The 12,638-nt window shown below is 41.2% G+C and overlaps 1 protein-coding gene across 5 annotated transcripts in view; it reads right to left on the bottom strand.

The window, feature by feature from the left end:
* The window catches only part of SAMD12 (sterile alpha motif domain containing 12), a 418,291-nt gene that overhangs the window by 235,237 nt on the left and 170,416 nt on the right, over positions 1-12,638 (bottom strand). For 4 of the 5 annotated variants that reach the window (XM_049854546.1, XM_049854548.1, XM_049854545.1 and 1 more), the window contains exon 3: positions 3,417-3,546. In XM_049854546.1, the coding sequence (XP_049710503.1) occupies positions 3,417-3,546 (130 nt within the window). The remainder of the gene's footprint in view (positions 1-3,416; positions 3,547-12,638) is intronic. The other variant, XM_049854549.1, reaches the window with a different exon arrangement.

Here is a 12,638-nt window from a genome sequence, read left to right as displayed (position 1 = left end):
CATAACCACTGGCCTGTCCTCTCCCGAAGTCACTCTATGGTCTGCAGAACCTGCTGAGGTTTGCTCTGTAATTACCTGTCTTCGAGTTTTACAAACACCTTTGCCCTGTTGGAAACCCTGGTGGCGTAATGGTTAAGAGCTATGGCTGCTAACCAAAAGGTCAGCAGTTCTACTCAGTCCTATGGGATCGCTATGAGTCGGAATAGACTCAATGGCAAAGGGTTTCTGGTTTTTGCCCTGTTTATCACAGTTTCCAAGGGCAATAGGCCACCCATAGCCTCCAGCACTGTAAAGCTGGTAACTGTAGGCTGGTTACCTGGAAGCTGTTTCCTGGCCATTTGGCATGCATGAACCTTTGGGTATTTTACATTTATCCTTACAGAGGCAGAGGTCAGAGAACAGGGGAGGAAGCTGGTGGTTTGAGGCCTCAAATAGGTGAATGTCAAAAAAGTTGTGGACTAAATGTTAATCTGAAATCTTTCTCTCGGTTTCCTAAATCCCCGAATAATTTCCTCCTTTTCTTCTTGCCAGCAAATAGGCTTCCCTTAGAATGAAGTGGAAACCCTGGTGGCGTAGCGGTTAAGAGTTCGGCTGCTAACCAAATGGTGGGCAATTCAAATCCACCAGGTGCTCCTTGGAAACCCTAAGGGGCAGTTCTACTCTGCCCTATAAGATCACTATGAGTCAGAATTGACTCGACGGCAATTTTTTTTTTTTTTTTAGAATGAAGTAGTAGTATGGTTTTAGACTCTCCAGATGAGTCTTGACATGAGTAATAGCACAATGCTGGTGTCAATAAATGACTGAATTTAGCAGCTTACATATATGATTTTATTTAATCCTCACAACAGCTCCTGAGATACCAAACCAAAAACCAAACCCAGTGCTGTCAAGTCGATTCCAACTCATACTGACCCTACAGGACAGAGTAGAACTGCTCATTAGAGTTTCCAAGGAGTGCCTGGTGGATTTGAACTGCCGACCCTTTGGTTAGCAGCCATAGCACTTAACCACTACACCACCAGGGTTTTCATGCCTGAGATAGGTACTATTATTATCTCTATTTTGGAGATGAAGAAGTGAGGTTAAGTAACTATTCCAGGTTAAGCACCTTGCCCAAGATTGCAAGACGGTGGCGATTTCCCAACGCCAGAAGTGTTTCATTGATACCAAGTGTGCCACCAAAAGCAAGACGAGAGCTGTGTGAAGTACATACTTCATTCCCATTTCCTCCTGTCACTTAGTAGAACACCTTGGGAAGTGGTTCCATTTATTCCAGAAGCACTGGAGCCCGCCATCTTTATTTCTAAGGGGTAGAATGCTCATCCTCTTCAAACCCTTACAAATGCTTACCCTTCCCTCAAAGGTACCTCATGATTCTCACCCCTAATAAAAGGTAATGATTCTTCAAATGAGACCATGGAAAAGGATTTATCATTACTGTCGGGCAGACATTAAGAAACATTAACCAGCCATTATCTGATGAAGGCTACAGTAATCAGGCAAACAGTTACTAACTGATGGGTTACTTTTGGGGTGGAATAGCCGACCCTATGTGGGCTTCTTGTACATTATTAAGGGAGCGACAAAGAAATGGAATCTAGACACTTGGAATCTAAACTAAGCTCCTACGCTGCCTTCAGGATTTTAGGAATTCCATCCAAAAGGGTCATTACCTCAAGTTGGGAAGTGGGGGAAATGCATAAAGGACCATTTTTTATACGTAAGTTAGGAAGATTTCACTCCCTTTTTTGTTAACTAAGTGTGAACAACATTGGGTGTATTCCACGTATATTTAGATGTCATAAACTTTGTCAGCTGGAATCGATGATAACCTAGCTCAGCATTTTTTAAACATTATTGAGTGCTAGAGCCCTTTGCTTAAATCAAATTTTCTGTACAATTCTAATATGTAAAACAGAAAGGGTGCTGCAATGGGTGAAGCACGCACCTCTGCCCAAAGCAGCCCCTTGCCCCTCTGGCAGCCTCTAGTGCATCCCAAGGCTCTGTGCAACACACTTTGAAAACCGCCACTCAGAGTCCTGATCTCTAGAGTGAAGGGATTTGGCCCAGCTCTCACAGCTACAGAGTAGGAACTAAGCAGCAAAAAGAAATAGTTGTCGCTTAATGCGTCCCTTTCCAAAGTAATAGCAATGAGTGGAACAACGAGTGAGTAGGAACCGACTCAATGGCAGTGGGTTTGGTTTTGGTAGAGAGGACCTGTACTACAATCAGGGCTTCTCTTCCTTTTTATTTTCCCCTGAAGCTACATAGTTCTGGTGCTCAGCAAGGGTTCTTCAGTTCTGTCTTTCATCGCAGTAATTGTGGAGCAGGAGGGAGAGGGGAGGAATACCACTCAGAGCAGAATCTCAGGGCACGAGGGCAAGAGAGGTCTAGAAAAGACCCCCTTATTCTGATGGGCTCCCCTAGTGGGCATATTCCCTTTATCTTCACCACCCCACCCCTAATTGAGAGACATGTTCTGAAGGGCCTGTAGAGTTCATTATACTGTCATATTTTATGCTCCTAGGTGCTTCCAGACTTTCACAATATAATACTCAAATCAGGGCTTCAGACCAGTTTATTCTGGTTCATTCTGATTTGAGCCCTGCTGGGAATTTGCATTTCAACCAAGTTTCCAGGAAGTTATACATAAGAATCTATAAGATGTAGATTTGGATTCAGTATATCTGGAGTGAAAAGGCAAATTCTCAGCAGGGAGCCCCCAGATATACTGAATCAGAATCAACATTTTGTAGATTCTTATGCACAACTTCCTGAGAACTCATTAGAAACGCATATTCTCAGCAGCGGTTCGAACCTGAACTAATCTGTTGGAAGCCCTGACTCAAATACTCTTGACCTAAATGAAGTCTTAATTTGTGTCCTGAAGATACTCATCTCGGGGCCCGTTAGCATTATATTTCACTTTAGAAGTAGAGGCATATAAGCTATTCAATCTGAATTTTCCTACTTATGAAACTCTTTTCTAAAAGTTTTTTCTAAAATTCCCTTCCAACTAAGATCACCGTACTGATCCTGTAACCAAGCTAATTTGAAAGGTTTCCTCCCTTCCTTTTCTCTAGGATTGGAACACTCTTATTTTTTCTAGGATTCCCCAAATCCTTATCCTGATTCCCATGCACTTTTACATTAAACCAAAAAAACCTAATCCTCCGCTGTTGAGTCAATTCTGACTCACTTGTAGACACACAAAACCCACGGTTTCCTACGATAATCACTTATGCTTGTTAAGTAGCATGGCTCCCACAGATCTGGAATTTATCACCCCTTAAAGCAAACCCATGCCAGAAAATCTCAGCAGGAAGATGCGTTTCATTATAAGGGCGTAGGAAAGGCCGCTGGGACGGGGCGAGGAGGGAGAAGGGAGATATTTTGGATACTGCATACTTTACCAGTTATGTCATGCTGTTTGAATGACTCACTGTAGATTTGATACTGATTCGGACAATGTTTCTTCAACCACTTGCAGACATCCTGCTGGGTCCACAGAGCCACGGGTTTTGACAGCTTCACTGTAGCAGACTATAAATAAAGAAGGAAAAGGAAGTCTGTTAATGCCAGCCCCATGCCTGGAAAGGCACTACTGCTGAAAGGCCTCGAGCACGCTAAAGGCCACAGACTGGAATCTCTGAAGATAATTATCTACCCTGGTCCTCCTCCACACCGCTGCAGACTTTTTCAATGCTACTGCAAACTAGAATGAAAAAAAGTACAGGTGGTGAAGGCCGCGAAAATACACCTATTTTTGAGTTATCATCCCTACTTAAGAAAAGAAAAAAAAAAAAACCCTAGGAAGTAGGAGTGTCTGATGAATACTCTAACAAGACAATGGGGTTACTAACTAATTAATTTTCAGGGGTGAAACCGCTGCCCCACAATGGCTTTTCTCTGTACTTCAAGAAGGTATCCATGATCTCTTGTGTCCTCTGACATCTCTAGGGTCTAGCACAGCATTGGCCCCAGCAGATGTTAATAACTCTTTTAGGAATGAATGTTTCGATACCTGCATACTAAGAAGTGCAAGCTGCTTTGGGGCCTCATGATTTAGATGCGTCCTTTGTAAGGTCTAGGGGCATTAGTCACAACACAGTGGGGCAGCAAAAAGTCAATTCGGCCAGTATGTGGGGAAAGGTAATAAGACAGTGGCAAGGTTGGGCTTTGTGTTGGAGTCCCTGGGTGGTGAAAATGGTTACCATGCTCAGATGCTAACCGAAAGGTTGGAGGTTTGAGTCCACCCACAGGCACCTCAAAAGAAAGGCCTGGTGATCCACTTCTGAAAAACCAGCTATTGAAAACCCTATGGACCACGGTTCTACTCTGACAAACACGGGGTCACCATGAATGGGAGCCGACTTCACAGCATCTGGTTAGGCTTTACGTACACACCAACTACACAGAGTTTTTTTTTTTTTTTTTTTACTGTTCATTGGGGCTCTCAGGGAGGCGTTTAGGGGAGAAAAACCATGGGGTTTGTGAAGGACCCAGACTTTGACAAATGTCAGGTTATACAGTGATTAATTAATAAGCATCAACTCTGTGCCAGACGCTTGCTGGTCTCCCTCATGGATCCCAAGAACTTGGTTTAGGCTAGATGAAAAACAAGCTATCAGTAATTTTTGTCATTCTGGGTCAATGCTTGCCAAAAATGTAGGAGTATAATGTTGATAATACTTTAAAGGATCTTGGGCGGTACACAAACCTGGCTTAAACATCACTGAACTCCTCACTAGACATCATTCTCTTTCACTTCTCTTTCAATCTTTCAGATTAAGGCAGGAGAGAGTCTCAGTTTGGTGAGAAGTGTGTATTTTTTTTTAAGTTTTATTTTCTGTAGTAATATTTAGTGTGCTTTTAAAACAAATTCAAGTAAAAAAACAAAAAAAACAAGTTGGTCAATTTTAAGGGGGGAAAATAAGTGCACAATGGCGTAGATGGTAAGACTATAAAAGCAGTCAAAATGATACATATATGCAGAGTGATTCAAGCTTGGAAAAAAATGGTCTTCAGGGGTTACTTTTATTTATATATTTTCAATTGGATGATCATTTGGACCATCACAAGATAATCACAAATGATACTTACATTGTTTTCTTTGTATTGCGATATATTTTTCTTACACCCTTAATAAATGCAGCTAATTGCATTTACCAAAGATGATTATACCAAACCAAAAACCAAACCCAGTGCCATCGAGTCGATTCCGACTCATAGCAACCCTATAGGACGGAGTAGAACTGCCCCATAGAGTTTCCAAGGAGCACCTGGTGGATTCTAACTGCTGACCCTTTGGTTAGCAGCCGTAACACTTAACCACTATGCCACCAGGGTTTCCAAGATGATTATATATAGTACATATATACATACTTAAAAGGAGCCCTGGTGTGAAGTGGTTAAGCACTCGAGCTGTTAACTGAAAGGTTAGCAGTTTGAACCCACCACCCACTCCACAGGAGAAGGATGTGGCAATCTGTTTCCATTAAGATTACAGCCTTCGAAATGCTATGAGGCAGTTCTACTCTGCCCTATATATATATATAAAAAAAAAACATACACGTATATGCTTTTTAGTCAATGCGACTGACATTCTTTTCACTGATAGTTAGGGGTTTATGTTTCTTTCCCTTGACCTTCAGCAGGGTATGTGACTACCCTGACCGATGGAATACAGTGGAATTTGATGCTACATGGTCTGAGGTTAGGTCATAAAAATGACAGATTTTGCTTAGCTCATATTCTTTTTGGCACTCACCTTTGGAACCCATCCACCATGCTGTGAGGAAGCCCAAGCCACATGAAGAGGCCATGTGCATGAGCTTTGGCCAACCCTCCAGCTAAAGTTTTGGCTGACAGCCACCACCAAACATCAAACATATGAGTAAACAAGCTTCAGATGATTCCAGCCTCCAGCTTTTCAGGCTTCCAGCTAAGTCCCCACATTCTGTGTTGCAGAAACAAATCCTTGCTGTGCCCTGACCCACAGAATCTCTGAGCATAATAAATATTTGTTTTATGCCACTAAGTTTTGAGGCAATTTGTTTTGCAACTCTAGTAACTGGAACACTAAGTTATATGTTTGGTGGGGACAGGAACTAGCATTATTTTACAATTTTGTGCTCCTCAGAGAGCCTTACTTACTTATAATAGATGCTCTATGTACCTACAATGAATAAGTGAATGAATTAATGAAAGCAATTGCACTGAGTATGTGTTCCCAGACCTGCTTTGCTAAATAATCAGCAGCGTACAACTGAGTCCGGCTCCCACGGCTCTACCTCCACCGCGTGTTGCGCTTAGGTGGCCCCTAATCAAACACGTTTGTCCCTTCCTGTGGTCCCTCATCCCTGAGTCACAGCCTGTCAGCCTTTTTCCTCTAACCCCTGTGTGAAACCATACTGATTGCTTTCCTAGTTTTGACAAGAGAGGAGGGCCTTGGGCATGGAGGATGTAAAAGGGTAAATGCTTTATTTTGGTTTTTTGCCCATCATTGCCTCTCTTCCTGTACATGATTAGAAACCTAAAGTTTGGATCTTTTAGCTGGAAATGCACTTCCCACTATGTTCCACAAGTCAGCACCTCTATAGCTAGCTCTTTCCTGCTCTACAAATTGTCCTTTAGACTAGCTGAATGAGTTTATGGCTGACACATCATTACCCTGAAATCCTTGCAAATTTCTTGCAAGTAAAGCTAATCACATCTATTTTTTAGTATAATTTATTTTGTTGTTGTTTTGAGAATATACACATCAAAACATACACCAATTCAACAGTTTCTACATGTACCATTTAGTGACATTGACTATATTCTTCGGGTTGTGTAACCATTATCATCTTCTTTTTCTAAGTTGTTCCTCCCCCATTAACATACATTCACTATCCCCAAGGTTACTGTGCCATTATCAATTTGATCCCATGTAGATAGCTCTTAAAAGAGCACAACACTCAAGGCAGATATTTTTTACTAGTTAAGCTAAACTGTTGTTTGGTTTTAAGAAGACTTCAGGGGATATTTTTGGTGTAAGGTTTAAAGATTATCTCAGGGCAATAGTTGCAGGGGTTCATTTAACTTTCATGGCTCCAGGAAGTCTGGAGGCCATAGGATTTGAAATTCTGTTTTACATTCCCTCCTTTTCATCAGGATTCTTCTATGGAATCTTTGATCAAAATGTTCAGTAATGGTAGCTGGGCATCATCCAGTTTTTTCGGTTTCATGGCAAAGGAGGCAAGTGTTCACGGAGGCCATTAGCCACACATTCCATATCCTCTGTCACCTGCTGACTACTCTCCTTCTTCCTCTGCTGTTGCAGGTGAATAAAGACCAATTGTTGTGCCTTGGATGAGCACTTGCAAGCTTTTAAGACCCCAGGCATTACACATCTAACTGGGAGGTATAATAGAGGCACTAAACATGCTATTAGGCCAATTAACTTGGATGTTCTATGAAACCACGACCCTAAACCTCCAAACCAAGAAATGAAATTCCATGAGGTGTTTGGTTGTACATAAACAGCTTCAGCAGCTTTTTTTTTTTTTTTTTTGTCATTGTTGTAAACATATCTATCACACGACTTTTGCCAATTCAACTTTTTGCAAGTATACTACTTATTGACAGCAATTTTAATAACTGGCTGTGCAACCCCACCCTTAAGCAACTTGCACCATTAGCCCACCCTTTCCCCCTCCTTCCTGCCCTGGTAACCACTAATAAACTTTGTTCTCTATACATTCGGCTTTTCTTGTCTTTTTATATAAGTGAGGTTATGCAATATTTGTCCTTTTGTGGTTGACTTATTTCATTCAGCACAATGTCTTCTAGCTCCATCCACACTGTAGCACATATCAAGATTTAATTTCTCCTACTGTCTAGGTAGTATTCCATTTTGTTTATCTGTTTATCTGTTGATGGGCAGTTAGGTTGTTTCCACTCTTTGACTAGTGTGAATACTGCTGCAAAGACCATTGGTGTACAAGCCTCTGCTTTGAAGTCTTTTGGGTATATATACCTAGAAGTGGGATTGCTGGGTCATATGGCAGTTCGATTTTTTAGTTTTATGAGGAACCACCACACTGTTTTCCACAACAGCTGTGCTATTTTTCATTCCCACCAGCAATGAGTAAGGGTTCCAATTTCCCAGATCCTCGCCACCATCTGGGTTTTTTTTTTTTTTTTAATCTTAGCCATTCTGGTGGGACTGAAATGGTATCTCATTGTGGTTTTGATTTGCACCGCTGATGGCTAATGATGGTGAGCATCTTTTCATGTGTTGGTAGCCATTTGAATATCCTCTTTGGTGAAATGTCTATTGAAGTCCTTTGCCCATTTTATGATTGGGTTACACCCACTTCTCGCTTATCAGCATGGTTATGCTCCAAACACCAGGTCGTTAAATGCAAAAATCAGCATTTTGCAAAAATTGAGTTTTTTTTTCCATTTTAAGACCATCCATTTTTCAAATTTTTTTATTTAGAAAATATTACCATAGAAATAATAACAGCTAAGATTTACCGATGTGCTCATCTCTGTGATGAGTCCAGTTATGGATTACTCCTCTGTGGATAAAGAGGATTGGAGAAGACAAGGCTAGATGAAGCCGGGCTGTGTGACTGGAGGGTCGGTGGCTTAACCACTTCACTTTCCTCCTGTGCTGGGTCAGAGTTTCCCTCAGGAGCTGCCTCCAGGGCTTCACTCCCACCCCTGCATTCACGACCCAGTAGCCTGCTCTGCCCTCTGGGACTGACAAGTCACCTAGGATGGGGCTTCCTGTGAGGCTGCTGGGAGCCTGGCCATATATCAGGCCCCACCGAGGTAGAAGCATCAGGCCCAGTTTGGTTTACTTTGGGCTATCATTAAACTCGCAGGCATTTCTTCCAAATACTCTCTCCAATGCTGCTTTCTTTCCTGCCTTCCCACCCCACAGCAATTTTGAGCTGCGGGGCATTAGGCTGAGTAGGAGAACCCAGAAGAGGCACCCGCTAGCTTGGTGCTGCCTGTGCGTCCGCCAGAGGCCAAGGCCATGGAGGGGGCCGGTCCCACAGCAGCTGGATATGGCACCCCTGCTGGCAGCAGGGAGCACAAGGCGTGGGGCAATGGGGCCCAGCTTCCCGTAGGCCACCTGGAGACCCTCCTCGAGGGAGGGGATGCTCCACAGCTGTTGCTGCCATGCCCATCACTGCCTCATTAATGCATAAAATAGTCGGATAGTAGATAGTTTTTACTGTTGTCGTAAATGAGAAGTGTCGGATAATTAGACAGCGGATAAGTGAGGAATAGGTGTATTTGTAATCACATCTTTTGAAAACTCATATAAACCAGTTGCAGGAGGCTGTAAATTAGGAAAAGAAAAAAGGAGGCAAGGGGATAAAGTTGATTATACATCAGTATACTAAACTTCCTCCTTCCTGGAAGGTCATTCCTTTAACTTGCTAATTTCCTAGGAAAGAGAACCCTCAGCACCAAGACAGCCCATTCAACTGGGCTTCAGTTGAGATTCACCCACACGTGCCAAGCCAACTCTGAACACATCCTTACTAGCCCACTGTGTATCCTTTTATTATAAGTTTCCCTTTTATCATAAATTCAGGGGTTCTAAGGCTAAAGCTCAAAGAGCTGCTTCGTTTTTCCTCCAGGATATACTCTTACTGAGAAGTAACTTGGCATCTCAAAGCTTTAGGCACAGATTTTTAAGACTGTATGACTCTACAGGGATATTCCTCCATGTAAACCATGTAAACAGGTTCATGCCTCTGTGCAGGAGTGGGTTAACTAGTAAGCAAGGCATGCACACACCTACATAAGCAAGGTACACTCAGGTTTAGTTCATATGATGAAAAACAGGTGAAACTGTGCACTACAGATTAGTAAATCAGCGCAAGTAAGCCCGTGTGTACCCTGCTTATTGCCTAATCCATCCCTGCCTCCATGTAACAAATAAAATGGGAGGGGGGGAGAAGGGAGAGAAAAAGGTTCCTTATGTTAATAAGCATTGTTTACCTCTTCTTAATCAGATAGTGCTAAAAGTATTGGCCCCACTTATCAGCTGCTTCTTCACCTACATAAGTGAACTTTATTACTCAATTGTTATTTGTTTGTTACCCCTTAACTTACTAGGCGGCATAATGAGTTCAGTTTCCCCAGTCTGCTACTTTCTGGATTCTCACAGCGGACTTCTTTGTTGTGCCTAAACTTCACTCTTTTTGCACGCTGAGAAAGACCACCTCAGTTACTTCTTGCATCATGCTCTCTGCTCCCTAAATTTCTGCTTGGGTTATGAAGGCCATAACCTGATTCCTTTCAGGAGTTTAATGTGCAACTTCAAACAACAAGAAGCATGTGTTAAACCTGCATCCACCTATTTAACACACTGTCCGCTAAGAAGGTAGGGCCAGAGGTACAGAGCTGCTAATTCTTCATTGCTCCACAGTCTTACCCTGCACCTGTCTGTCCTCCTTTCCTCTGCCACCGACATTCACAAGTCTTTCTACATCCACCTCTAGATGATAATTTTCTCTGATATAACGTGGTTCTTTTTTTCACAGTAGGAGCCAAAACCAAAATAATAACAGTTCATAAAGCAAAGAGATAAAGCATTTCACATTTACTATGAACAGTAAATTGATAAGAAAAAAACATCCTGCCCAAAGGCAAACGTTAAAAATCCATTTGCCTCAGTTTTCTTTCTCTATGTTCACGTCTACCACATCACTGTCTGGATTTACAACCTGGCAGACCATTTTGGTTTGTTTTTCTGTCCTGAAAGAGGCCTGAGGCAGTTGTGTGACACCAAGCAGAATTCCAAGCATTTCCTTTTGAACTGGCCCTGGCCTTTTGACTGACAAACCAAAAGTGGATTTTAGATCCCTTTAGTTTCCTGTTTTACGGGCAGATCTCCCTTTACCCGAAAGAAAATTTCCGGGGGCAAAGGTTGTTTGCAAATTACCATTTTTTTTTTTTTTAATAAATTCCTATTTTAATTTACCCTACACAAGAATTTCATCTATGTTTTATAGTAATTTCTGATTCAAGTTTAATTGGAAAGAACTCTTAAGCATTAAGTTTTAAGTTCTCAAAGGTAAATTAAAGCCTTTTTGCCAAGTAATGCTTTAAGGAAGTTTGATATGGAAAGAGTATATTGGAAAATGTTTTTGAAGTTATTGTATTTTGCAATTCAATTATCCCTTAACTTATCTGTTTTGCAAGTATAACTTTGAATTTACTGAGTTGTTTTGGTTAATAACAGTATACTGCAATTTTAAGTTTTCAATGGCTTTATAAATCTTAACTAGGTAAGATTATATGAGGTCCATTTGGCTGATTGTGAAAAAGTAGAGAATGTTTAGATTGTTTACATCAACTGGTAGGATAAATGAGCTTAATAGTAACATATTTTCAACATCTCATTATAATCAAGTGTTTGCAAGCTCCAAGAATTGCCTCTTTCTTCCCTTACCATTCTGCAATGTCCTTTCTTTAGTTCCCAGTCCTCTCTTTTACTGGTTTCCACTGTGTCATCTTATTCAAGGTTGGAGAGGAAGAGGAGGAGGAAGGAAAAAGAGGAGGAGGAGAAGAAGGGGGAGAAAAACACACACAATAAACCATTAATGTCTACCTTAGCAGCCTTTAATGCTCATTCACCCCCCAAAAAGGGCCTCTAAATATCAAGTTAGTTCACCAACTACTTGGCATTTGAATTAATTTTTAAGAACTATACTAATAATGTCCACTTCTGTCACTTCATTTCCATTCTTTTATGAAAGGAGTCTTGAAATAACCAAACTATTTTTAATGTTTAACAATAATCTTTTATCGTATGCTATTTCCAAGAGTAGCCTTTAAGATCCATTTATTAGTGGTCATTCTTGGGTTGAGACCAAACTATATTAAGAAGTACAAAGCTCTTAAACCATGCCTCCCCAAGAGAAGGCATCTCACTGCCAGGAAGTTTCCACGTAAAGATGAACACATTTCCCCTTGAGTGAATGAAAGATTTTACTAAACATAGTATTATTTCACATTCTTCCATCTTTAGTAACAACTGCTTTAACGTTACCTGGATCTTTTCATACTTCCTAACCTGTGATGCTCTTCTCTTCTGAGCACTGTAGCAGTCCCTAAGTAGCAGTAATGGGTAAGCAACTTGGTAACTTTTCTAACTATACAGTTGGCGTCACTGGTTTCTTCAGCTGCTCTTTATATGGCATGGATTTTAGAATTTTATTTTCCAGTTTCCTCCACTTGGCATTGTAGTTGGTTAGTATTTTCCTCAAAGTGCAGTGTCCTAAATTTGTTGACTGCAGAAATGAAATATATTACTGAAAGCTAACCCTTTATTGTCACCAAGACACAGCACTGGCTCGTATTGTACTCAGCAGAATTTATAACCTTGGGTATTTTTCAAATGAATTAATGTGGTAAATATCTATAGATAAGAGCCATATCAACAAAGTTCAGTCACTTTTAAGAGTGTAAAGGGGCCCCGAGACCTAAAAGTTTGAGAACTGCTGTTCTCAGACATCATTATAGTGGTACAATTTAAGGAAAAAAATTAAGATAAATTTGGCTTAATATCATTTTTCTTAATTCACCCATATAGAATTTTAGTGATGGCCTTTTTTCCCCTT

The sequence above is a fragment of the Elephas maximus genome, chromosome 15 (genome assembly GCF_024166365.1).
Source record: "Elephas maximus indicus isolate mEleMax1 chromosome 15, mEleMax1 primary haplotype, whole genome shotgun sequence".
Taxonomy (NCBI): Eukaryota; Metazoa; Chordata; class Mammalia; order Proboscidea; family Elephantidae; genus Elephas; species Elephas maximus.
The sequence above is the reverse complement of the archived record's forward strand: the minus strand, read 5'-3'. Positions and strand labels throughout refer to the sequence as shown.